We start from the raw sequence: 25,982 nt of genomic DNA on the forward strand, positions 1-25,982 counted from the left end.
TGACTTGCCAAAGGCTCAGATGATGGTTAGCATTTTTTAGCAATAAAACATTTTTTTAATGATTTTTTTAAGGGATTTTTATTTATTTATTTTTTGGCTGCGTTGGGTCTTCGTTGCTGCACATGGGCTTTCTTTAGTTGCGGCAAGTGGGGGGCTACTCTTTGTTGCAGTGCGTGGGCTTCTCACTGCAGTGGCTTCTCTTGTTGCAGAGCACAGGCTCTAGGCGCGCGGGCTTCAGTAGTGGTGGCACGTGAGCTCAGTAGTTGTGGCTTGTGGGTTCTAGAGCGCAGGCTCAATAGTTGTGGCACACAGGCTTAGTTGCTCCTAGGCATGTGGGATCTTCCCGGACCAGGGCTCGAACCCATGTCCTGTGCATTGGCAGGCGGATTCTTAACCACTGCACTACCAGAAAAGCCCAATAAAGCATTTTTAAATTAAGGTATGTACAGTTTTTTAAGACATAATGCTATTGCCACTTAATAGACCACAGTAGAGTGTAAACTGTTATATGCACTGGCAAACCAGAAAATTTGTGTGACTCACTTGATTGCGATATTAGCTTTATTGCGATGGTCTGGAGTCAAACCTGCATGATCTTCAAGGTCTGCCTGTAATTTGAAGGAAAGGATGTTTCTAACCACTTTCTTCTATCAGTCTGTCCAGGTTCATAAATGTGCTGGTAGGTGGTTTCCTTAGAGACAATGAGCTTTCAGTTTTTATTTAATAAAAACTGGATAGCGTGGGACAGGTCTCAGGAGAAACATTCTTCAGATGGAGCCTGGGGAAGGTGATACTGGACCAAAAATTCAGGCCCAGGCTTCTGAGGCAGGGAAAGAATCTCAGCAGTCCAGGCAGAGCAGAGAGTTAAGTGGGCTGGGGAAAGGCAAAATGTTATTCCTGTTTTCTGTAACTTTTCTTCTCTTATCGCGCTATACCCTACATTTTACAAGTTAATTTTTTATAAAAGGAGAGAAAGAGCTCACTATGTGCCTGGAAAACATCCCAAAATTCCAAAGATGGTGATAATGACTTATGTCTCTTCTATTTCCCTATTACAGTTGAAGGTTGGGGGGTTCATAGACCCAAGTTGTGTGTTTTTTGGTAAATCTACAGATTTGGTAAATCTTGTATAGCAATCTGCATCACGTGGGTTCTTAGTAAGTGTTGCTAACTGTTCAGGCACCTCCCAACTAGCATTTCTGCTGAAGTCTCACTCAGGCAGTCTTTACAACCACCCACGATTCTCTTCCTCCAGGGGCCGTTTTTCTTCATGCCAGAGTAATCTCCTCCTATTATGTGAAAATCCAACTGATTATTTAAAATGTCCCTCCTGCCAAGGTGTACATAAGATTTCTGCAAAGGATAAGGAGTAGTCTGATTATTTAAAAGATCATTCCTGCCAAGGAGGTTGCATAAGGGCGTTTCTACAGAGGAGAGGAATAAACTTGTAATGAGAGAGTTTCAGGCATTTTGGCATCTGGAATGCTGAGGAGGATATAGAGATTTTACAGCTGTGGGTCCTTTCCCAGAACTCAGATCACATGTGATTGTTGTGGTCACAAGCCCATTCTTCTCTGGTAGCTCACTCTGCTATCAGTAAAACCATCAGATTATACACATCTGAGTTGCTGGTTTATATGTCCCTCCCATCCCCATCCTATCAACTAAACTGAGAGCTTTTTTGAGGGCTAAAAGCCTGCCTCAGAGATGTCTGAATCTCCAGTACCTGGCACAGTGCCTGGAAAATAACAGATACATAATATGTGTTGATTAAATGAACAGTCCAGGTTGTGTGTCTGTCAACCTTCTGTTGTTTTATGAAGCTTTTTTGTTTCAAAACTTTCCATTTTGATAAAATTATGAAATAATTTGCAAAAATCTGAACTGTGGAATAGCCAACTAGAAAAAGATGAGAATCTAGAAGCTGTGAGAGGAATGTACATTTAAATCGTTTGTTAGAAACTACTTGGTAATGTCATCACTTGCAGTTGGATCTTTCCTATCGAGCTCTAAGTGACATGAAGTAACTTCATAAGGATCATTTGTAATTTTATGGTCTTATTTTGAATTTGAATATTATTATTATGTTACCATCAGCGAATTCTTTGGTATCGATATGTTTCATATTCAGGTTGTATTTATACTCATAGGACATTGTTTTTTTCCTTTCTTTTCAAAGAAAATTGAACTGAAGAAAATATTTTCCTGAAGAAGGCTACTGGGCCTGGATGACCTCGGGATGAAATAGATTGTGGAGCTCACACGAAACTCCTCGTTTGTGATGATTACATTTCTTTTTGTTGTCCAGTAGTTTGGTTTGTGTACATATATACATATATATATTTTGCACTACACAAATGATAACATTTTAAGGACTAATATTGCTGATACTTGAATAATCAATCTCAACTAGGTTATAAGTAATAGACTTAGATTTACCCTACCCTTGAACTTGAAGGACATTAAATTATTAATTATTGTTTGGTAACATGTTTACCTGATTATCTCCCATAGAGAAATATAAGCTGCTTTTCCAAGGTACAGTTGTGATAATAAGAACAGATTAATAACTGGGTATTTTTAATTTTCTAAATTAAATATGAGAAAGTATGCAAACCAGGAGTGAATTTCAAATGAGATGAAATCGACTTTCTTAGTCACTGAACCACCATGCGATTCAGTAGAAAACGACTGGAAGAATCTTCTCCACATCCACTTTGTGGGCTGCCCATAATCTTTCTTGGGCATGCACATCTCTAACTTTAGTATTTAGGCATCATTATGACAAAGTAGAGCCCTATGTACTAGGCTTTGTTTTTACAAGTGATTCACAGAATAGACATAACCTGCTAATGGAAATGATGAAGAATGGGCTTAACGTGTTCTGAACCTGCAGATCATTAATAAGATTTGTATTCAATCATATACATGGATTCCTTTGTAATAATTTTCCTTTAACTGAGGACATCTTGTTTCTGCTTCATAGGGTGCTTTGAAATATAAAATGAAAACTTATTTATACTGTTTTTACAAAGGTCAAAGAGGAAACACATGAAAATCACTTTTCTGCAACTGGTAAACCACACAGACCGGACTCTTAACCTCTTAGTGCCTCAGTTTTTCCTTCGGGGTATAATATTGGAGATACACCTATTTCACAAGGGGTATTGGAGAGATCTGCAAGCTAGCAGGCCATATGCTTCCATTTGAATAAGACATACCCAACTAATGTAAATTTGTGTCTCTCCTCCACCTCCCACATGTAGATTAAGAAGAAGACTGTAATTTAGATTCTTGAAGGCTTTGTTTGGAATTATCCTTCCTGCATGCCTTTTAAAACTCCCTGCTCATGTAGATGTACCTTATGCTTTAAAGATTTCTCTGATACAAAGGTTTAGTATCAGATAATTTTTTAAATTCTTGGTATGTGTGATGTTGGGTTTAGCATCATGTGTTCAGAGTGTTCTCAATAAGAGAGAAAGTAATCCATCCCTAGTCTAGAGGTGGTTCTTTGTTTACCTGAAGAAAAAAGTATAAGAATACAATTTGCTTTTCTGAAGACTCTTTTTTTCCTTATTTTTTTTCTTACATGTAACTTGATGTTTTTTATTTTTTAATCCCATCTTGATTAAAATGTATCTGTCTCAAGAGATATACTAATATTTGCTTTTTAAAAGCTGTCCTCTATTTATTTAGGGAAAAAAAATGAAGCCAGTAACTGAATTATATGTAAAAATAAAATTTAGACCTGTGGGTCTGGAGTTATTTTTAAAAATTAGCTATCAATCTGGTATCAGAAAATGGTGGCTTTTCGCCTAGTATATAAATAAATAAGATGCAAAGTAAGAATGTAAGCAGTTGTGATTCATTACAAGCAGTTGGAGGTAACTAATTCCTAGGGATAACCATTTGTATCCTATTCCAAAGTCTTATTTTATAGTTTGAAAAGCACTTTGCACACAGTTCTTGTATATACAAGTAAAGACGTAATTATAGGATGTAGTGTTACTGCTTTGTTTAACAAGAACCTCATTTAAAATTGACAGCTATGGTATTTTTTTAATGATCTACTTCTTTTCTGTTTCTTTATTGTAAAATTAAGTTAAAAATAAAAGGTTAATGAAAAATGTTATGGTTTTTATTCCTTGTTACTGTTAGAAGTGCAGTGATTATATAAGGATTAAATGAGAATAAATAGTAGGGGTTCATAGGAAGTAATTGTGCCTCGTTCAACATAAAGCCATGCTATTACATGTAATTTTATAAAAATCAGAAACAGGCTGAAGTTGAATTCATTTAGTCATCTGGCTGAAAATGTTACTTATCGTGTCAAAATCTTAGTTTCAGTTCTTACTCCAAATAGGTAGCTTCCCGTAGCCACTCAGTGTGGCCTTAGTCAGCCATGTTAAATACATACAGTTGGTCTTAGGTAGAAAATGGTAGAAGGTTTTATGTTTTTAATACAAATGTATAACTTTTAACTTCTCCAGATAGTGATAAAAGTGATGTTAGCTATTTGTAACATTAAGATACCAGTGTTCTGGGGCCTGTAATAGGAAGCTAACTGCAGTGGCTTGAGTTTTTTTTCCTCATATACAAGGAGTCCAGAGGTAGGAAGTCCAGGGCTGGTAAGGTGCTTCCACAATGTCCTTAGGGACACAGGTTCTTTCTGTTCTGTCATCTTTAGGGTGTGGGCCTTGTCTTGTTCGCTAAATGGCTGCTGTACATCTCGGTCCAATGTCTACATTACAGGTAGGCAAAGATCCTTATCCGATAGGGAAACAGTAACTTTCCTGGAAATCTCACACAGGATACTCCTTCTCCATCTACTTGGCTAGAACTGGGTCTCATAATTATATCTTTGTCTATAAGAAAGAATATTATTTAAAGAATAAAATTGTTTATATAGATATAATTTTACAAATTTAATTTTGCCCATACACAGGAAAGGCCATGTCTTTTGGCCTTTAATACACTTAACTGAGTTCTCTTCTTTATCTATTTTTCTTTTCTGCTTCTGAACCCTTGTTTTCCCACTGACCTTCTCTCTCTCCATTAATCCTCCTTCCCAGTGGAACCACTTTTTCAAGCTGAAAAACGGTAAGTGTTCTTTTCCTTTTTCAAAAGAAACAACTAAAAGAACTTTTAAATACGTACATAATACAGGCGAGGTGTAGCCATTGTTATTTTCTCTGCCCAGCACCTGTCCCTCCTCCTCCTGATAACAGCATCACTCTCCTTGCCCTTCCCCGTAGCACAGAGCTCCTCTTCCTCCACTGTAATCCTGCCCCACCCCCCGAGCCACAGTAATGGGCATGTGACTCAGACCTGGCCAGTGTCTATCTCATTCTCCTCTTGACCACAGTGACAGTCCTAGGAAGGGGTGTATGACCATCAGTGAAACAGTCAGAGTTATTCTCTGGATTTATTTCAGGAAACTAGAGAGAGCATTTTGCCTTTTCACAGAATATTACATAGTTGGGATCATACAGTATGTAGCCCTTTCAGAATGGCTTCTTTCACTTTGCAATATACATTTATGGTTCCTCCATGTAATTTCATGTCTTCATAGCTCATTTATTTTTATGTTTTTATAGCTGTGTGTCAATAAAGTTTTATTTACAAAACAAGTAGGGGGCCATATTTGTCCCATGGGCTGTAGTTTGCTGACTTCTGATTTAGGTAATTCATTTCTTTTTAGCACTGATTAATGTATCATTGTCTGGATGTACTAGAGTTTATTTATCCATTCACCTATTGAAGGATATCTTGGTTGCTTCCAAATTTTAGTAATGATGAATAAAGCTGCTATCAACATCTGTGCATAGGTTTTCGTGTGGTCATAAGTTTTCAACTCATTTGGGTAAATACTAAAGAGCTGATTGCTGGATTGCATGGTAAAGTTACGTTTAGTTTTGTAATAAACCACCAAACTGTCTTCCAAAGTGGCTGTACCATTTTTCATTCCCACCAGTAATGAATAAGAGTTCCTGTTGCTCCCCATCTTTGTCAGCATTTGGTATTGTCGGTGTTTTGGGTTTTAGCCATTCTGATAGGTGTGTAGTGGTATCTCGTTGTTGTGTTCTGTTTCTCCTTGAATTACAGGCTGTAAGGTTATTACCAGGGAGATCCTGGGGCTGTATATCCTGCCACTTGGAGGAACCTTAGATAATAAGGCCAACATCTAGACCTAGGAACTTAGACAAGGGTCAGAAACAGTGAATTCAAGTCCTTTAATCCAGTTAATTCTGAAAACACTACCCCTATGTTTATACAGTTTGTTTACATGGGTTAATAAATTTGCCTTCTTACTTAAGGCAGTTTAAGGTAGGTTTCTGACACTTGGAACCAGAGTCCTGACTAGTATAGAAAATGCATGATTGTCAGGACTGAGTGTAGGCTCTGAAGCCAGACTGTGTAGGTTCAAATTCTCTGCAATCATGGGAAGTCCCTTACCTTATGTTTCAGTTTTCGTATGTATACAATGTGGATAAAAATACCTCATAGAGAGCTTCCCTGGTGGTGCAGTGGTTGAGAGTCCGCCTGCCGATGCAGGGGACACAGGTTCATGCCCCGGTCCAGGAAGATCCCACGTGCCGCGGAGCGGCTGGGCCCGTGAGCCATGGCCGCTGAGCCTGCGCGTCCGGAGCCTGGGGGAGGTCACAACAGTGAGAGGCCCGCGTACTGCAAAAAAAAAAAAAAAAAAAAAACCTCATAGAGTTAATATATGTATAAAATACGTAGAACAATGTTCAGGATACAGTAAGTACTTTGTAACTGATAGCTACTGTGATGGTAATAATAATGACTGGGGTTATTATTTCACTATCAGTACATAAGAATCCAAATCCCTTTTGCAGAGGTAGACACTGGAAATGTTGTTGCAAATGTACCAAAAAAATTTTTTTTTCTTTTTTAACAACAGCTAGTTTCTACCATTTATGCTCTGGATACTATTCCTTTCCTTAAAAACTTTGCCATTTTTTTCTGCCCCAGAGGCAACTACTTTCAGCACATTGGGTGATTGTTTTGTACTTACCTCCAAGGTTCTAAACAATATGTTTGAACTGCTCCTTTATTTTTTTTAAACATGTTTATTCGAGTATAATTGCTTTACAATTATAAATTACAGTGTTGTGTTTCTGCTGTTTAACAAAGTGAATCAGCTATATGTATACGTATATCCCCACATCCCCTCCCTCTTGCATCTCCCTCCCACCCTCCTTATCCCAACCCTCTAGGTGGTTGCAGAGCACCGACCTGATCTGCCTGTGCTATGCAGCTGCTTCCCAATAGCTATTTTACATTTGGTAGTATATATATGTCAGTGCTACTCTCTCACTTTGTCCCAGCTTACCCTTCCCCCTCTCTGTGTCCTCAAGTCCATTCTCTATATCTGCATCTTTATCCCTGTCCTGCCCCTAGGTTCATCAGAACCATTTTTTGTTTTTAGATTCCATATATATGTGTTACAATATGGTAGTTGTTTTTCTCTTTCTGACTTACTTCACTCTGTATGACAGACTCTAGGTCCATCCACCTCACTACAAATAACTCAATTTTGTTTCTTTTTATGGCTGAGTAATATTCCATTGTATATATGTGCCACATCTTCTTTATCCATTCATCCGATGATGGACACTTAGGTTGTTTCCATCTCCTGGCTATTGTAAATAGAGCTGCAATGAACATTTTGGTACATGACTCTTTTTGAATTATGGTTTTCTCAGGGTATATGCCCAGTAGTGGGATTGCTGGGTCATATGGTAGTTCTATTTGTAGTTTTTTAAGGAACCTCCATACTGTTCTCCATTGTGGCTGTATCAATTCACATTCCCACCAACAGTGCAAGAGGGTTCCCTTTTCTCCACACCCACTCCAGCATTTATTGTTTGTAGATTTTTTTGACAATGGCCATTCTGACTGGTGTGAGGTGATACCTCATTGTAGTTTTGATTTGCATTTCTCTAATTAGTGATGTTGAGCATCCTTCCATGTGTTTGTTGGCAATCTGTATATCTTCTTTTGAGAAATGTCTATTTAGGTCTTCTGCCCATTTCTGGATTGGGCTGTATGTTTTTTTGATATTGAGCTGCATGAGCTGCTTATATATTTTGGAGAGTAATCCTTTGTCAGTTGTTTCGTTTGCAAGTATTTTCTCCCATTCTGAGGGTTGTCTTTTTGGCTTTTTTATGGTTTCCTTTGTTGTGCAAAAGCTTTTAAGTTTCATTAGGTCCCATTTTTTAATTTTTGTTTTTATTTCCATTTCTCTAGGAGGTGGGTCAAAAAGGATCTTGCTGTGATTTATGTCATAGAGTGTTCTGCCTATGTTTTCCTCTAAGAGTTTTAGAGTGTCTGGCCTTACATTTAATTCTTTAATCCATTTTGAGTTTATTTTTCTGTATGGTGTTAGGGAATGTTCTAATTTCATATTTTCACATGTAGCTGTCCAGTTTTCCCAGTACCACTTATTGAAGAGGCTGTCTTTCCTCCATTGTGTGTTCTTGCCTCCTTTATCAAAGATAAGGTGACCATATGTGTGTGGGTTTATCTCTGAGCTTTCTATCTTGTACCATTGATCTATATTTCTGTTTTTGTGCCAATACCACACTGTCTTGATTACTGTAGCTTTGTAGTATACTCTGAAGTCAGGGAGCCTGATTCCTCCAGGTCTGTTTTTCTTTCTCAAGATTGCTTTGGCTATTCGGGGTCTTTTGTGTTTCCATACAAATTGTGCAGTCTTTTTGTTCTAGTTCTGTGAAAAATGTCATTGGTAGTTTGATAGGGATTGCATTGAATCTGTAGATTGCTTTGGGTAGTATAGTCATTTTCACAATGTTGATTCTTCCAATCCAAGAGCATAGTATATCTCTCCATCTGTTTGTATCATCTTTAATTTATTTCATCAGTGTCTTACAGTTTTCTGCATACAGGTCTTTTGTCTCCTTAGGTAGGTTTATTCCTAGGTATTTTATTCCTTTTGTTGCCATGGTAAATGGGAGTGTTTCCTTCATTTCTCGTTCAGATTTTTCATCATTAGTGTATAGGAATGCAAGAGATTTCTGTGCATTCATTCTGTATCCTGCTACTACCAAATTCTTTCATTAGCTCTAGTTTTCTGGTAGCATCTTTAGGATTCTCTGTGTATAGTATGTTGTCTGCAAACAGTGACAGCTTTACTTCTTCTTTTCTGATTTGGATTCCTTTTATTTCTTTTTCTTCTCTGATTGCTGTGGCTAAAACTTCCAAAACTATGTTGTATAACAGTGGTGAGAGTGGGCAACCTTGTCTTCTTCCTGATCTTAGAGGAAATGGTTTCAGTTTTTCACCACTGAGAATGATGTTGGCTGTGGGTTTGTCATATATGCCCTTTATTATGTTGAGGTAGGTTCGCCCTATGCCTACTTTCTGTAGAGTTTTTATCATTAATGGGTGTTAAATTCTGTCAAAAGCTTTTTCTGCGTCTATTGAGATGACCATATAGTTTTTTTCCTTCATTTTGTTAATATAGTGTATCACATTGATTGATTTGGATATATTGAAGAAATCTTGCGTTCCTGGGATAAACCCCACTTAATCATGGTGTATGATCCTTTTAATGTGCTGTTGGATTCTGTTTGCTAGTATTTTGTTGAGGATTTTTGCATCTACGTTCATCAGTGATATTGGCCTGTAGTTTTCTTTCTTTGTGACATCTTTGTCTGGTTTTGGTATCAGGGTGATGGGGGCCTCATAGAATGAGTTTGGGAGTGTTCCTCTCTGCTATATTTTGGAAGAGTTTGAGAAGAACAGGTGTTAGCTCTTCTCTAAATGTTTGATAGAATTTGCCTGTGAAGCCATCTGGTCCTGGGCTTTTGTTTGTTGGAAGATTTTTTTTGTGTGTGTGTGGTACACGGGCCTCTCACTGTTGTGGCCTCTCCTGCTGCGGAGCACAGGCTCCGGACACGCAGGCTCAGTGGCCATGGCTCACGGGCCCAGCCACTCCATGGCATGTGGGATCTTCCCAGACCGGGGCACGAACCCGTGTCCCCTGCTGCATCGGCAGGCGGACTCTCAACCACTGCGCCACCAGGGAAGCCCTGTTGGAAGATTTTTAATCACAGTCTCAATTTCAGTGCTTGTGATTGGTCTGTTTATATTTTCTATTTCTTCCTGGTTCAGTCTCAGAAGGTTGTGCTTTTCTAAGAATTTGTCCATTTTTTCCAGGTTGTCCATTTTATTGGTATAGAGTTGCTTGTAGTAATCTCTCATGATCCTTTGTATTTCTGCAGTCAGTTGTTACTTCTCCTTTTTCATTTCTAATTCTATTGATTTGAGTGTTCTCCCTTTTTTTCTTGATGAGTCTGGCTAATGGTTTATCAATTTTGTTTATCTTCTCAAGGAACCAGCTTTTAGTTTTATTGATCTTTGCTACTGTCTCCTTCATTTCTTTTTCATTTATTTCTGATCTGATCTTTATGATTTCTTTCCTTCTGCTAACTTTGCGTTTTTTTTTTTGTTGTTGTTCTTTCTCTAATTGCTTTAGGTGTAAGGTTAGGTTGTTTATTTGAAATGTTTCTTGTTTCTTGAGGTAGGATTGTATTGCTATAAACTTCCCTCTTAGAACTGCTTTTGTTGCATCCCATAGGTTTTGGGTCATCGTGTTTTCATTGTCATTTGTTTCTAGGTATTTTTTGATTTCCTCTTTGATTTCTTCAGTGATGTCTTGGTTATTTAGTAGCATATTGTTTAGCCTCCATGTGTTTGTATTTTTTACAGTTTTTTTCCTATAATTGATATCTAGTCTCATAGTGTTGTGGTCAGAAAAGATACTTGATATGATTTTAATTTTCTTAAATTTACCAAGGCTTGATTTGTGACCCAAAGATATGGTCTATCCTGTAGAATGTTCCATGAGCACTTGAGAAGAAAGCGTATTCTGTTGTTTTTGGATGGAATGTGCTATAAATATCAATTAAGTCCATCTTGTTTAGTGTGTCATATAAAGCTTGTGTTTCCTCAGTTATTTTCATTTTGGATGATGTGTCCATTGGTGAAAATGGGGTGTTAAAGTCCCCTACTACTATTTTGTTATTGTTGATTTCCCCTTTTATGGCTGTTAGAATTTGCCTTATGTATCGAGGTGCTCCTATGTTGGGTGCATAAATATTTACAATTGTTATATCTTCTTCTTGGATCGATCCCTTGATCATTATGTAGTGTCCTTCTTTGTCTCTTCTAATAGTCTTTATTTTAAAGTCTATTTTGTCTGATATGAGAATTGCTACTCCAGCTTTCTTTTGATTTCCATTAGCATGGAATGTCTTTTTCCATCTGCTCACTTTCAGTGTGTATGCGCCCCTATGTCTGAAGTGGGTCTCTTATAGACAGCATATGTATGGGTCTTGTTTTTGTATCCATTCAGCCAGTCTGTGTCTTTTGGTTGGAGCATTTAATCCATTTACATTTAAGGTAATTATCGATATGTATGTTCCTATTACCATTTCCTTAATTGTTTTGTGTTTGTTTTTGTAGCTCTTTTCCTTCTCTTGTGTTTCCTGCCTAGAGAAGTTCCTTTAGCATTTGTTGTAAAGCTGGTTTGGTGGTGCTGAATTCTAACTTTTGCTTATCTGTAAAGGTTTAAATTTCTCCATCAAATCTGTATGAGATCCTTGCTGGGTCGAGTAATCTTGGTTGTAGGTTTTTCCCTTTCATCACTTTAAATATGTCCTGCCAGTCCCTTCTGGCTTGCAGAGTTTCTGCTGAAAGATCAGCTATTAACCTTATGGGGATTCCCTCGTATGTTATTTGTTGCTTTTCCCTTGCTGGTTTTAATATTTTTCCTTTGTATTTAATTTTTGATAGTTTGATTCATATGTGTCTCGGCATGTTTCCCTTTGGGTTTATCCTGTATAGTACTCTCTGTGCTTCTTAGACTTGATTGATTATTTCCTTTCCCATGTTAGGGTAGTTTTCAACTATAATCTCTTCAAATATTTTCTCAGACCCGTTCTTTTTCTCTTCTTCTTCTGGGACCCCTGTAATTAGAATATTGGTGCGTTTAATGTTGTCCCAGAGGTCTCTGAGACTGTCCTCAATTCTTTTCATTCTTTTTTCTTTATTCTGCTCCCTGGCAGTTATTTCCACCATTTTATCTTCCAGCTCACTTATCCATTCTTCTGTCTCAGTTATTCTGTTATTGAGTCCTTCTAGAGTGTTTTTAATTTCAGTAATTATGTTGTTCGTCATTGTTTGTTTGCTTTTTTGAGCTGCTACTTTTTGATACTTCTGTTTTGGGAATTATCTATTTACTTCCCTCTACTGAAAAACAATTTTTTAAATTCATTTATTTGGTTACATCGGGTGTTTGTTGCAGTAGGCGGGTGGGCTCCTTAGTTGCAGGTCACCAGCTTCTTAGTTGCAGCACGTGGCCTCCTTAGTTGCAGCAGGCAAGCTCCTTAGTTGTGGCTCGCTGGGTCCTTGGTTGTGGCATGCAACCTCTTAGTTGCGGCCTGCATGTGGGATCCAGTTCCCGGACCAGGGATCAAACCCAAACCCCCTGCATTGGGAATGCGGATTCTTAACCACTGTGCCACCACCACCACCAGGGAAGTCTCCCCTCTACTGAAAACTGAAGATTTCATTCTTTTTCCTTCCTTTGCAGTCACAGCTCATGTGTAAACAGTTTACTGTTTATCAGTTTGTTACTAAAGGATATGGTAAAGGATACAGGTGGACATGTAGATGGAAGAGATGCATAGGGCAAGGTATGCAGGAAGGAGTGTGGAGCTTCTGTGCCCTCTCTAGGGGGCACCATTCTCCCAGCACCTTCACGTGTTCACCGACTAGAAGCTCTCCAAACCCTGTACTTTGGGGATTTTGATGGAGGATTAGTCACATAGGCACAATCAAATATTAACTCCCTTTCCAGCCCCTCTCCCTTCTCTGGAGAATGGAGGGTGGGGCTGAAAATTCCAAGCTTGTTTGTTTGTTTTTTTGGCCCTATGGCATTCAGGATCTTAGTTCCTTGACCAAGTATTGAACCCGTGCCCCTGCAGTGGAAGCGTGAAGTCTTAACCACTGGACCACCAGGGAAGTCCCAGAAAACTGCAAGCTTCTAATCATGGCTGGGTCTTTCTGTTGACAGGCCCCCCTACAGGAGCCCACCCAGAGTCACCTGATTAGAACAAAGGACATTGCTATCACCCAGGAAATCCCAAGGGAGCCAGAAGCCCTGGGTCAGGAACCAGACTCAAAGACCAAATATAAGAACAAAAAAAATGCTCCTGGTGCTCTTATCCCTTCGGAAATTATTGATAGAAGTATTTTAGGAGCTCTGTGTGGGAACAGGAGGCAGAGACCAATATATATATTTTCTGTTACCTTACCATCCTCTTTTCTTTCTCTTTGGATTCTTATAGGATATTCTCTTTGTTCTGGTGTCTGAAATGTCACTTTGTTGTAAGTTGGGATGTATAGGAAGGGTATTTGCTGCAATGATGCTATGTAACAAACCAGCTCAAAACTCCCATTCTTTCACCCTCCTCATCCCATCCATCAGTAAGTTGTATTGATTGCACCTTTAAAATGTCTTGAATCCAGGTGGGCTGGTTCAGTAGCCTTCTATTCAGTCTCCCTCCTTCGAATGTTGCCATGACCAGTCCACTTTCCATAGTTATAAGAATGACCCATCCACAGCTAGCTTGATATTAACTGAAAGGAGGCCTGGTGGAAATGGTAAATATTTGCACAATCTTTTGGACTCTGAGCATGTTCTTCACTGGCTAAAAACAAGATGTTTCTTCCTGGCAAACAGAGTGATCAGACCTGAAAGTGAACTTCAAGATGTTTTGGAGAATAATAGCAGAGTTTTATACAGCAACCATTTCCCAAACCCCAAATTAAGACAAATATTCCGAGAAGTAGTAGGGTACTTAGGGCTCAAATAATGATCATTTATTAAACACCTTTTATGTTTGCTACATACTTTGTATAATTTAATTTAATTTAATTAATTAATTTAATTAAATTAATTCTGACAAAGGTACACTAAAGTAAATTAATTTAATTCTGACAAAGGTACACTAAAGTAAATACGTTTTCTATATTTGTTTAACAGTTAGTGGAAGTGGGGGGAAATTTATTTTCAATTAATAAAAATCATATATAGTAATGAATGCAGATTTCTGCTGGCAGAGCAATCTGTGTTCTTCAAAGACATGTATGCACACACATCCATACAACTGCCAAAACACTTCCATTTTTCCATTCTTGTTCTGTCTCAGGTTTTTCCTTAATGAGTATCTGAACCCACAAAAAGGTTTAAGTTCAGATAATAAATCACTTGTTCTCAGCAAATACCATTACAGCATGCAGAATTCCAGGTGGCCATCGCTGCGCCTGCTAGGGCTGCAACAGCAAACTGTTCTTAACTTTTCCACTTAAGGGCACTGTCTCCTGCATTGGGAATAGGTTAAATGTACATCTCCCTTGATTATTCAGTAATGTTTCAAATCCCTGATAAGACTGGTGTCCTGGAAGTTCCTCATAATTAATCTTCACAATACAGGTAAACAATCAGAGTTTAATCCACCCAAGGTTTTTTACTCTGGCAGAGCAATGGTTTAAATCATTTGTGCTTGATTCCAAAGCCAGTGTTCTTTCTACTACTTGAAAATTCCATAAGAGGATGACAAATAATCCTAGCTTTTACCTAATTTAAGGGAAAGATGTAATTTACATTAAACAAAGTTTTAATTGTTAACAACTGTATTTTGAACATATTGTTAGAAGAGGTAACTATTAGGTGGATTAAATCTGAGTAGTCATTACTAAAACAAGCTCAGTGAAACCATTAAATCATGGATTCAGTTACATTGCAATGATTATTACAGTGTCTCTTTCAGTATAAGAGCTTTAAACTTATATTATCTTCGTCAACTACATTAGTAACACGGCTCGTACTGGGATGGTGATGGAAAGTAAAAACACTCAAGCCATTTTGCAAAAGGAACAATAGTATTTAATAGATTAACAGAAAATTTACACATGGTACATTTAAATTTGAACTTTTCTCTTTTGGGGGGTAAGTCTGCAACAAACCTCAATGAATTTAAGATATGACTTGTGAAGCTGAATCGTAGTGTATCTATATTTAAAAGAATGATGTTGACAGAGAATATATCGAAGTATGTTACAATTATATTTATTAAGTGAAAGTAAGTTAGTTATTTTTTTAAAAGAATCCGGCTATTCTGGTAACGCTGCATATGTTTTAAGCAAATTATTTAAAAATGTAAACCATTACATTTTTTGTTAAAATTGAACAAGCTGTTAAAATTGCTACAGTATATCTCACCTGAGCTCTCCAGTACTATTTTAAATACATATGTATTGTAGAAAAAGCACCAGAAGCAGTCAAGGCAGCAAAACTGTATTCATAGCAAAATAAGCCAAAACCCTCGTCCTTTTGTTTATTCCTCATTCCCGAAAGGAGTTATATTACTGAATGAAGGAATTTTCCAACTGCATTTTTGAGGTCACAGTTACAGCCTTAAATGATTGGCTTTTGCAGGCAATCACGTACAGATAGATTACACTAAAATAAAACTGTATGATGTTTTTGTCATATTAACACCAAACTGAATGGTGGACTGAGATGAACAGATGAGAAAGAAAATCAAGCTCGAGGCTCACTCTTTCTCTAAAGTGGTCATGTTTCTAGTTTTACTAAAGCATTAATTTTCATAAAGTGCACTAACAAAATAAATACGTTGAAAAAAGCTTTGAAGATCTATGTACAACTCTGAGATTAAGATAAATTACTGATTATGTTCTTGATAGCCTTTTAATGCTGTGGAAGCTGTAACATACATGAAAAGCTCATTGATCTGGGTAAAATAATGATTTTTCCCCCCTTAGATCAATCTAGTATTAAGGCGTATGTAATTATGCTAGCTTATCCTATAAGGCAAGGTTAGATTAAAGGGAAAATTTATGTGCTATAGGCTAAATCCAGATACTGTCAGGTGCTGGGCATTATTCCTGGCTTCAAAATAAGATGTATCAGTTTCATTGTCTGGCTGGGGTATGAAAGGCATCGTTTGATGCTGTAGATTTTCCCAGTCCACATCACTGAAGAGAGGATGATGTTTCAACTCTTAGGAAAAATATCAAACAAAGCAATATTATGACACCATTACCAAAGTCCTATTTTACAGGAATTAAAGAGAGACTGTCTCACATGTAGCTTGCCCTGGTTTACTATGTCCGTTTCACAGACATTTTAAAAACATCTCTCTCTTTCTTCAACCACATACTTCCCAACAGCACACAGTGTCATTCTGTATGTCACTTGGCATATGACAGGTGCCTTAACAGAAGCTTATCTTTCTCACTGCCTGCATCTTCTCTCAGAATCCCTGACTCGATGAGAGAAGACAGCCTGGCCTACTTCCTGTTCCCCGACACGGCTTCCACACCACTAATCCTAATCTTCCATGATTAATGCCCCACTTCTCATTCCAATTCCTTGCCACCTGCTTTGTTCTCTGTAATCCTCAGCATCGTCACCCTAGATTACTTCAGCAGGAAGCTCATCCTCCAGTCCCTTGCTCTCTTCCCTGTGCTCCATCCTTATCCTTCCTGGTAATTTCAACATACACACTGGTGATATTTCTGACACATGCTTTCTCTTCCTGGTTCTTTGATTTCTTTGATTTCACTGACTTGCACCTCTACAACACACCAGCCGCCCAGCAGTATGGCCACATCCAAGTCTACTGCTTCCACTTACAAAATCTCAAGTTCGCCTTCCTCCTTATCTACATTTTCCTTCTATCTAGTAAAATGAAATCTCTTTTGATCACACAGGTATTTAGTTGGGAGACATAGCCACCCCTCTCCTCAACTATTCACTTCATTAGGCAACAATAAAGACAGCAAAAAAATGAAGTGTCAATTAAGGCAGTATACAAACCAAAAAAGCAATCAAATTTAAGGAAAATATCAGGAGATGACTACACAGACAGGAAAGAATTGTTTGTCTGTATTGGGGGTAATGGGCTGGAAAATCAATATGTATATATGATGGATTTTCCATAAACTAAAAGACTGGTAGGAAAAGGGATAAAAGAGCAAAAATAATTCACATTTAGAGAATTTATTTGTCTCAACGGTTCAAGCATGTGTTACTTTAGAGTTATTTGTAGTATTAACTCGAACTGGGATATCTGGATGTGATGTGATGCTTTGTGATCCTCTCATCATAACTATTTATTTAAACTGAATCTGCAAAAGAATTCTAATCTAGGTTAAGATTAACTAAATAAACAGTTGTTGAAACAACTGTTTCTTAACTGAAGAATACCCCTATCTGCTTCACTAGGTAAACTGTTCATTTAACTAATGAACAAAAATTTGAGGTCACTGGTAAGAATGTACTGAGCAAGTTACAGAGCATTATAGCCATTTTCTAAACAACGGTTTCCCAACTTTGTTACAGTTGACCTTTGGGACCAGATAATTCTTTGTAGTAGGGACTGTCCTGTGCACTGTAGGATGCTGAGCAGAATCCCTGGCCTCTACCTACTAGATGCCCCCAACTGTTGTGACAACCAAAAAATGTCTCCAGACAATGCCAAATGTCCTTTGGGGAGCAAAATCATCAGCAGTGGAGAAGGCTGTTCTAAAGCAATCTTTATTTTTATTATTTTAATTTTTTGTTTTATTATTATTTTTTTTTGGCCATACCTTGCAGCCAAAATAAAAATAAAATAAAAATAAAACTGTATGATGTTTTTGTCATATTAGTTCCTTAGTTCCCTGACCAGGGATCGAGCCTGTGTCCCCTGCAGTGGAAGCTTGGAGTCTTAACCACTGGACCACCAGGCAAGTCCCCTAAAGCAATTTTTAGAGCTTGGTTTTCAAATGTCTGCATTCTCACTTTACATAAGTTTTTGCTCAGATTCTACTCTTCAGGTCTTCCTGACCACCCCATCTAAAATATAAATCTCTTGCCTTCACTTTGTACCCTCTCACTTTGCTTTCTCTCTTCATGTACTTACCAATAGATGGTGTTATGTTATGACTGTTTGTTTACTTCCTGTCTTTCCACTAGAATGTAAGTTCTAGAACTTAAGCACAGGGATGTGTCTGGTTCATCCCTAGGATACCTCCAGTGCCTGAAACGAAAACACTGCCTAGCACCTAGAAGTCACTCTATAGGATTTGTTAAATAAATAAACTGTTGACCTCATTGGAGGGAACACCTAGAAGCTGATGTGAATGACATATTACTAAAGTCCATTTAGTAATATACCCTACTTCACATGGAAATGCATTCTGAGACACAGTGCTTAGTTGTCTCTATATATACATTGTGACAAAAAGGATTTTAAGGCAGCTGCTAATGAGATTTACTGGAGTTTTGAAAATTGGGTTTTAAAATTAATTGGAGTTTCCTGCACTGGAAAGAACCTTTGAATGGGCCACAATGCACCAATTTTGTCTTCTTTGAGGCAACCTGGCTGTGAAGAATGCAACAGGGAGTCAAATTCCATAAAAATATTTGATAATCAATAATGATACCAGGGACTTCCCTGGTGGCACAGTGATTAAGAATCCACCTGCCAATGCAAGGGACATGGGTTCGATCCCTGGTCCGGGAAGATCCCACATGCCACGGTGCAACTAACTCCGTGCACCACAACTATACTGAGCCTGTGCTCTAGAGCCCACGAGCCGCAACTACTGAAGCCCACGAGCCGCAACTACTAAGCTAAATCAGTAGTCTGGCTCAACAAATCAAGGGTAAAAGTTAACTAACACAAAACCTTACCTTTCATTCCAGCTCTCTTTGTATCATCAATGGTTAAGAGTATTTCTACAGCACTTTGAGCATTATCAGATAACTTTTCTTCACCTTCAGGCCAAGGGATATCTATAAATACAAATAAACTTGTTAATCATTGCTCAAGACAATAATACACAGAGATAAATGAGATAAATGAATCTATCTTAATAGGAGAAAAAGAATCACCTCTTTTCAGAATATTCTGGAATACTTGCTGGGGTGTTTCATCGTTGAAAGGGGGAATTCCTGTTAGAAACTCAAACAGGCAAACTCCAAGTGCCCACCAGTCTACTGCAGGACCTGGAATTTAAGAGGAAGCAGCTGAACTTGCAAGCATTTTCTATAAATGTTTGATCAACTAAAACATTAACTGTGGATATTTGGGCACAATGAAGACCCAAAGGCTCATTTCCTTAAGGCTTTCTTCTGGCTTCCAAACGTGCAAAGACCCAAATTACTTCCTTTAGGCAATGTGGTAATTACTTTCTTGGAAAATAGTGGGCTCCATAAGATGATATGGAAAACCCAAACGAACTTTTTGGCCAGCCCAACAGACATTTAGATTAGCAATTAACATGGCTAGTTAAAAAAAAGTTTAAAAAGTTATTAATAACCTCTGATATTCTGGATACTTATTTGTGCTAAATCCTAAAACACAACCAAGGAATGCATTTAATCTAAAAATTATTCTCTAAGAGTATTTCAAATCAGGAAACAATAACATTCAGATGATTCTATAGCCCACTCGTTTCACAAAGGAATGAGATGAGGTAGTAATATTAATGCAAACTGGAGGATAACCTGCTAACTAGGGAAAGCCTTACCTACAGAGGGTTTTTTTGTTATGTTTTGTTTTTGCCACACACACCATGTGGGATCTTAGTTCCCCAACCCAGGATCAAACCCGTGCCCCCTGCAGTGGAAGCACAGAGTCTTAACCACTGGACTGTCAGGAAAGTCCCCTTACAGAAGGTTTTAATGTGGCTTTATTCCTTTTAAGAACATAGAGGGACAAAATAGTTTAACGAAAAATATTCATTCAAACTATTGCTTGAGGAGGTAATTAGAAGATAAGTCTTAATGAATGGGTAAAACTGATTTCTTTTTTTAAAAATTTTTATTGGTGTATAGTTGCTTTACAATATTGTGTTAGTTTATACTGTACAGCTAAGTAAATCAGCTATACATATACATATATCCCCTCTTTTTTGGATTTCCTTCTCATAGGTGTTCCCTGTGCTATACAGTAGGTTCTCATTAATTATCTACTTTATACATAGTATCAGTAGTGTATATATGTCAATCCTAATCTCCCAATTCATCCCACGCCCAGGTAAAACTGATTTCTAAATAAAATCTTCATTGGAAGCATCATTTGTATACAAAGACATTTTAGACAATTATTTTAAACATGACCTTATAATCTGGTTTATACGCTTGTTTAGATACATCTATGAACAAAATTTCCTAAGCAAAGGTTAATTTCAGTCCAAAAATGATTAACTTCAATATAAATTTAGAATTGAGACTCTAGTCTAGAACTAAATTTGCCTGAAAATTACTCTTTAAAATCAATTTCACAAGACAACCCTCAGAATGGGAGAAAATATTTGCAAATGAAGCAACTGACAAAGGATTAATCTCCAAAATTTACAAGCAGCTCATGCAGCTCAATATCAAAAAAACCAAACAACCCAATCCAAAAATGGGCAGAAGACCTAAACAGACATTTCTCCAAAGAAGATATACAGATTGCCACAGACACATGAAAGAATGCTCAACATCATTAATCATTAGAGAAATGCAAATCAAAACTACAATGAGGTATCATCTCATACCAGTCAGAATGGCCATCATCAAAAAATCTACAAACAATAAATGCTGGAGAGGGTGTGGAGAAAAGGGAATCCTCTTGCACTGTTGTTGGGAATGTGAATTGATACAGCCACTATGGAGAACAGTATAGAGGTTCCTTAAAAAACTACAAATAGAACTACCATATGACCCAGCAATCCCACTACTGGGCATATACCCTGAGAAAACCATAATTCAAAAGGAGTCATGCAGGGGGCTTCCCTGGTGGCACAGTGGTTGAGAGTCCGCCTGCCGATGCATGGGAGGCGGGTTTGTGCCCCGGTCCGGGAAGACCCCACATGCCGTGGAGCGGTGGGCACGTGAGCCATGGCCACTGAGCCTGTGCTCCGCAACAGGAGAGGCCACAACAGTGAGAGGCTCGCATACCGCAAAAAAAAAAAAAAAAAAGGAGTCATGTACCACAATGTTCATTGCAGTACTATTTACAATAGCCAGGAAATGGAAGCAGCCTAAGTGTCCATCGACAGATGAATGGATAAAGAAGATGTGGCACATATATACAATGGAATATTACTCAGCTATAAAAAGAAACGAAATTGAGTTATTTGTAGTGAGTTGGATGGACCTAGAGTCTATCATACAGAGAGAAGTAAGTCAGAAAGAGAAAAACAAATACCGTATGCTAACACATATATATGGAATCTAAAAAGAAAGAAAATGGTTATGAAGAACCTAGGGTAGGGGCAGGACAGGAATAAAGACGCAGACCGACTAGGGAATGGACTTGAGGACATGGGGAGGGGGAAGGGTAAGCTGGGACAAAATGAGAGAGTGGCATGGACATATATACACTACCAAATATAAAACAGATAGCTGGTGGGAAGCAGCCGCATAGCACAGGGAGATCAGCTTGGTGCTTTGTGACCACCTGGAGGGGTGGGATAGGGAGGATGGGAGGGAGACGCAAGAGGGAAGAGATATGGGGATATATGTGTATGTATAGCTGATTCACTTTTGTTATAAAGCAGAAACTAACACACCATTGTAAAGCAATTATACTCCAATAAAGATGTTTAAAAAAATCAATTTCACAAAATTCATTACTGTGGTTAAGCAACTACCACCATTTCATTTTAAAACAAGTAGGAAAGAAAAAAAACAAGTAGGAAAGCATCATGGAATATGCCATTAGAAAAAATAATCACATGCATTTAGAGTGCCTTTTCATCTGCAAGCCACGTAATCCAATCTTCCCTAAGGAACACAAGGTACAAACAGTCTCTAGGCTTCTATTTCTATAGTAATCACTATAAAAATATACAAAACACCTCGGTTAGTAGGCTTTTAAGCAGCACTGAGAAAGAATTATTCCAACAGCTCAGATAATATAACCAAATAACAGAAAAGTAGGGGGAAATCAGGAAAAAATGTGCATTTTAATTTATTTTACTTAGGTTAGAAATTAGGACCCTTTTCCCAGCTCAGCCAAAAATGTACTCATGTCATGTCAAAACATACATGATTTCTCCATGGATATGTCATACATACCCATATAATTGAGTCAAAGTCTAATAAGATCATGTATTGTGATAAATCATATTATCAACTATAAAATAAATCAATTATAATATATATCATTAGCCAGAGATATAGAATAAAGTTGTTTTATACTACTGGCTTTCTAATTTAAAACCTGCTTCTTTAATTTGTAAACTGATACTGTTAATTCCTTTCTATTTTTTAATAATAATAGAATTGAATGATTTAGAAAATTCAAGCCCTTTTGTAGCCACTAATATTAATATTTTTATCAAGCCTATTTCTTCAGTTGCAATAGAAAAAGCTATATCCACACTCTCTGCTACCTTTAAAAGTTATAAAAAAATGCCACATGCCTACATTTGTTTTCACAGAGAAGAGCAATTTCTCTGGATGTCTTCCTGCTCAGAAGACAGTTCATAAATGAGCTGAAATGAAAAAATATTTTATATGCAATGTGATCTAGTTAGACTTTGTTCAGTTAAATGTGCTTTGCCATGTTCCTTTATGGAGAAATTTACTCACCCAAAGTCAGAGATCCTGCATGTAAGAAAACAGGAGTTAGGTACATTGTCTTAAAGTTATGAGTTCATTCTCACATCATTCATTGAATTAGAAGCCAGGTATTGTGCCAGATATAAGAGATACAAAGATGAGGAAGACAGCTTTCCCCAAGGAGAAAACACCCTACTCTGGGAGAGACAATACAGGTAATTTTAACACAATTTTAAGAGAGCTGAAACAAACATATGCACAAGAAGCTGTGGAGACTCAGGCCAGGGTCCCTAAGTCCCCTTGGCTGAAGGGAAGACATGGAGGGCATCAGAGGTCTCAGTAGGATGTTTGGAATTAGAAAACTAAAGAGCCCAAGTGAGTGTTTCTGGGGCCTGGGATTCCAGGGAAGAGGTTAGAGAGCAGGGAATTGTTTTTTAAAATTATAAATTGCTGTCTATTATTTATTTTAAACACTATGTATCAAATTACTTTTATAGAAAATAAAAATTTTAGAATATTTCACTAGCTAGCTAAGATAACTAACTACATGTCCCACTAAAAGAGTGGCAAGATCTTATCAAGTAAATCTTTACATTTGAGGTTTACTTTCATATTGTATCCTAAGTTGGAGAAAATGTAAATTATAATATAGGAAATGAGCTGGCAAATCTGTGACTTAGCAAAAAGGACAAAGTACCAAAACTAGTTAAGTGCCCAGAGGAACTTAGATGCTTTGGCGGATAAAGAAAGGGGAATATTAAACGTGTCTGCTTTCAACATTGTAGAGATTATTGACAAGGGTGAGTGAGGGCTGCCAAGGAGCTCTTCTGGAGGGCTATGCACAAGGAGAACTCAGACTCTAGATACAGCAGTGAATAATTAGTTCTCCATAATTGATCAAGGGATGCTTTATGGAAGAGGTGACATTTGAACTGATGAGCAGATGAGAAGAAATTTGACAGGGAGGTGACTGGGGACTGGCTTTTCTAAACTAAGGCAAAACAAAACAAAACAGGACTTCCCTGGCGGTCCAGTAGTTAGGACCCTGCGCTTCGACTGCAGAAGGCATAGGTTCAATCCCTGGTTGGGGAACCAAGACCCCACATGTCACACGGCGCAGCCAAAAAAAGAAAAAACCCTACTAAGGCAAAACAGTTGTGCAAAATAAGGAAAATGTGAAAATAAATGTGTCTAAGTAAAATGGGAAGATAAGGCCTATAAAGAGACTAACTGAGAGACGAGACTAGCATGAGAGCTCAGAACCTCGAATCAGTGATCTGGCTTTCTTTTTGCAGGTAGGAAGGAGCCACCAAGCCAAACACCTCCTCTGTTTCAAGGAGAAGAGTAGCATGAACTCTATTATGCTTTAAAAGGGAAAGTCTGGTGGCAGTGATAGCAAAAAAGAGAATGAAGTTGAGGAGATCAAAGAGAAAGTTATTAAATGAAGGAAAGGGAAAGATGAGGTTCTTACATGGAATAGTGGCAGAGATGAAAAAGTGAGGAGACACACTGCAGAGATGTAATTCATCAGATTTAAATGCCTGAAGGTAGGGACAATGTTTATGTCACCATGAAGATGGTGAACAGAGAGATGGAACAGAGGAAGAGCAAGCTAGAGGACAAGTCGAGCTCTGATACATAGCAACTGAATGACAGTAGAATACAGAATAGGCACTTTGGCCACGTGTCTGCTGCCTAGAGAAAGTCAGGATCAGAGACAGATTTTTTTTTGGCCTCGTGGCATGCGGGATCTTAGTGTAGGCCCAACTGTCTATTCCTGAACCCAAACTAAAATAGACCTGGGGAGACATTTAGAACAAAGACAGTAGAGGGGGGTGGAAGGCGGGACTTCTCTGGATCATTGAGACTAAACCAGCAGGCCAAGAACAAATGGCTGCATGTCTTCTTTCCTATAATAAAGGGCCATATATGTGAGAAAAGAGTATTGCACAAGTTCATTTTCTTTTACCTTATGCAATCTAAGTACTAAAGAAATTTAAAACAATTTATCTCAGAAGAAAACATAGTGATACTTCAAAAACACAAGATGTGCATGCCTTACCGTGGGCCCTGCCTAACAGCAGCTCTGGTGCGAGGTAGTCTGGAGTTCCCAGAATTCGCCCACCATCCACGGGGGCCGCCCCTCTTCTCACACTCTTTGGAGTTCGGTATGGAGTTCCTGACTTGACCTGATCTGGGGTCTGCTAATTTCAAAAGAGTTTAAGACACAATAAATATCTTAATTCCTTTTACAGTGAACAGAAATGCTAAAACAAAAGAAAAGCTAGGCTGCTGGACATAAAAGATACACTCAAATACTTGATCAGTTTTGAAAATGGCCTTGTAACTAATTATAATTATGAAAAGTCCTATTGTAAAAAGCCCCAATTATAATAATGAAATTCAATTGCTTAGATAACACCAATTATTTCAGTAAGAGCTGGAAATGCAAGAAACAATGAAAAAAATCCACAGGAAAAAATTCTTGATAGGATGGATCAATACAAGCTTGAGAGCAGTCACAGAGGGAGGCTGTGGCTGACAAATGAGTGAATTACTAGGACAATGCACACAACAGAACTACACATAAATAACCTCTCGTGCTAACTGGCATTTATGGTTTTAAGGTATTTTGTTGTCTCACAAGGACTCTGTGGGACCAGCAGGACAGGTGTCATTATATTTTACAGACAAACGGCAGACAGAGGCTCTGAAGATAAGGACTTCTAAGTCACCCAGTAAGTTCTAAATAGAAAACTCAAGTCTTGTAACCCTACAGTCGAGGTTTACACTTTCTGTATTATGATGTCTCTCTGAAGGAAGGAGGCAAAAATGAAACTTTGGGTTTAAAAAGATAAAGGTTTAGGAAAAAAAAAAGATTTGAAATATCTATTTTTCAACTTTCTTCTGTAAAGGAAAGAGATCATCTAAATATGTCCTTAAAAGGCAGTAAGGTAGGGGCTTCCCTGGTGGCGCAGTGGTTGAGAGTCCGCCTGCCGATGCAGGGGACGCGGGTTCGTGCCCCGGTCTGGGAGGATCCCACATGCCGCGGAGCGGCTGGGCCCGTGAGCCATGGCCGCTGAGCCTGCGCGTCCGGAGCCTGTCCTCCGCAACGGGAGAGGCCACAACAGTGAGAGGCCCGCGTAACGAATAAAAAAAAAAAAAAAAAAAAAAGGCAGTAAGGTAGATGGACTTTAATTTTGTATCTCAGAGTTGCTGTGATCAAGTGAAAATATGTGATTGTAAATATGTAAACGTGATATGTAAATATGTGAAAGTATACAGAACAGTACAAATGAAG

At 38.1% G+C, this 25,982-nt stretch overlaps 2 protein-coding genes across 13 annotated transcripts in view; one reads left to right on the plus strand and one right to left on the minus strand.

The window, feature by feature from the left end:
* The window catches only part of ACBD5 (acyl-CoA binding domain containing 5), a 34,966-nt gene extending 30,843 nt beyond the window's left edge, over window positions 1-4,123 (plus strand). For 10 of the 11 annotated variants that reach the window (XM_032623066.1, XM_032623067.1, XM_032623064.1 and 7 more), the window contains one exon: window positions 2,180-3,652. In XM_032623066.1, coding sequence (XP_032478957.1) covers window positions 2,180-2,192 — 13 coding nt within the window. In that variant the 3' untranslated portion in view covers window positions 2,193-3,652. Of the gene's footprint in view, window positions 1-2,179 lie in introns of all 11 variants that reach the window. The other variant, XM_032623062.1, reaches the window with a different exon arrangement.
* A 10,861-nt stretch (window positions 4,124-14,984) lies between these two features.
* MASTL (microtubule associated serine/threonine kinase like) overlaps window positions 14,985-25,982 on the minus strand; it is a 34,408-nt gene continuing 23,410 nt past the window's right edge. The window contains exons 9-12 of one of the 2 annotated variants that reach the window (XM_032624913.1): window positions 24,744-24,882; window positions 19,019-19,132; window positions 18,818-18,919; window positions 14,985-16,138 (exon numbers count right to left, since the gene is read on the minus strand). In XM_032624913.1, the coding sequence (XP_032480804.1) occupies window positions 15,981-16,138; window positions 18,818-18,919; window positions 19,019-19,132; window positions 24,744-24,882 (513 nt within the window). In that variant the 3' untranslated portion in view covers window positions 14,985-15,980. Of the gene's footprint in view, window positions 16,139-18,817; window positions 18,920-19,018; window positions 19,133-24,743; window positions 24,886-25,982 lie in introns of both variants that reach the window. The other variant, XM_032624912.1, reaches the window with a different exon arrangement.

Source organism: Phocoena sinus, chromosome 2 (genome assembly GCF_008692025.1).
Source record: "Phocoena sinus isolate mPhoSin1 chromosome 2, mPhoSin1.pri, whole genome shotgun sequence".
NCBI classification, from domain to species: Eukaryota; Metazoa; Chordata; class Mammalia; order Artiodactyla; family Phocoenidae; genus Phocoena; species Phocoena sinus.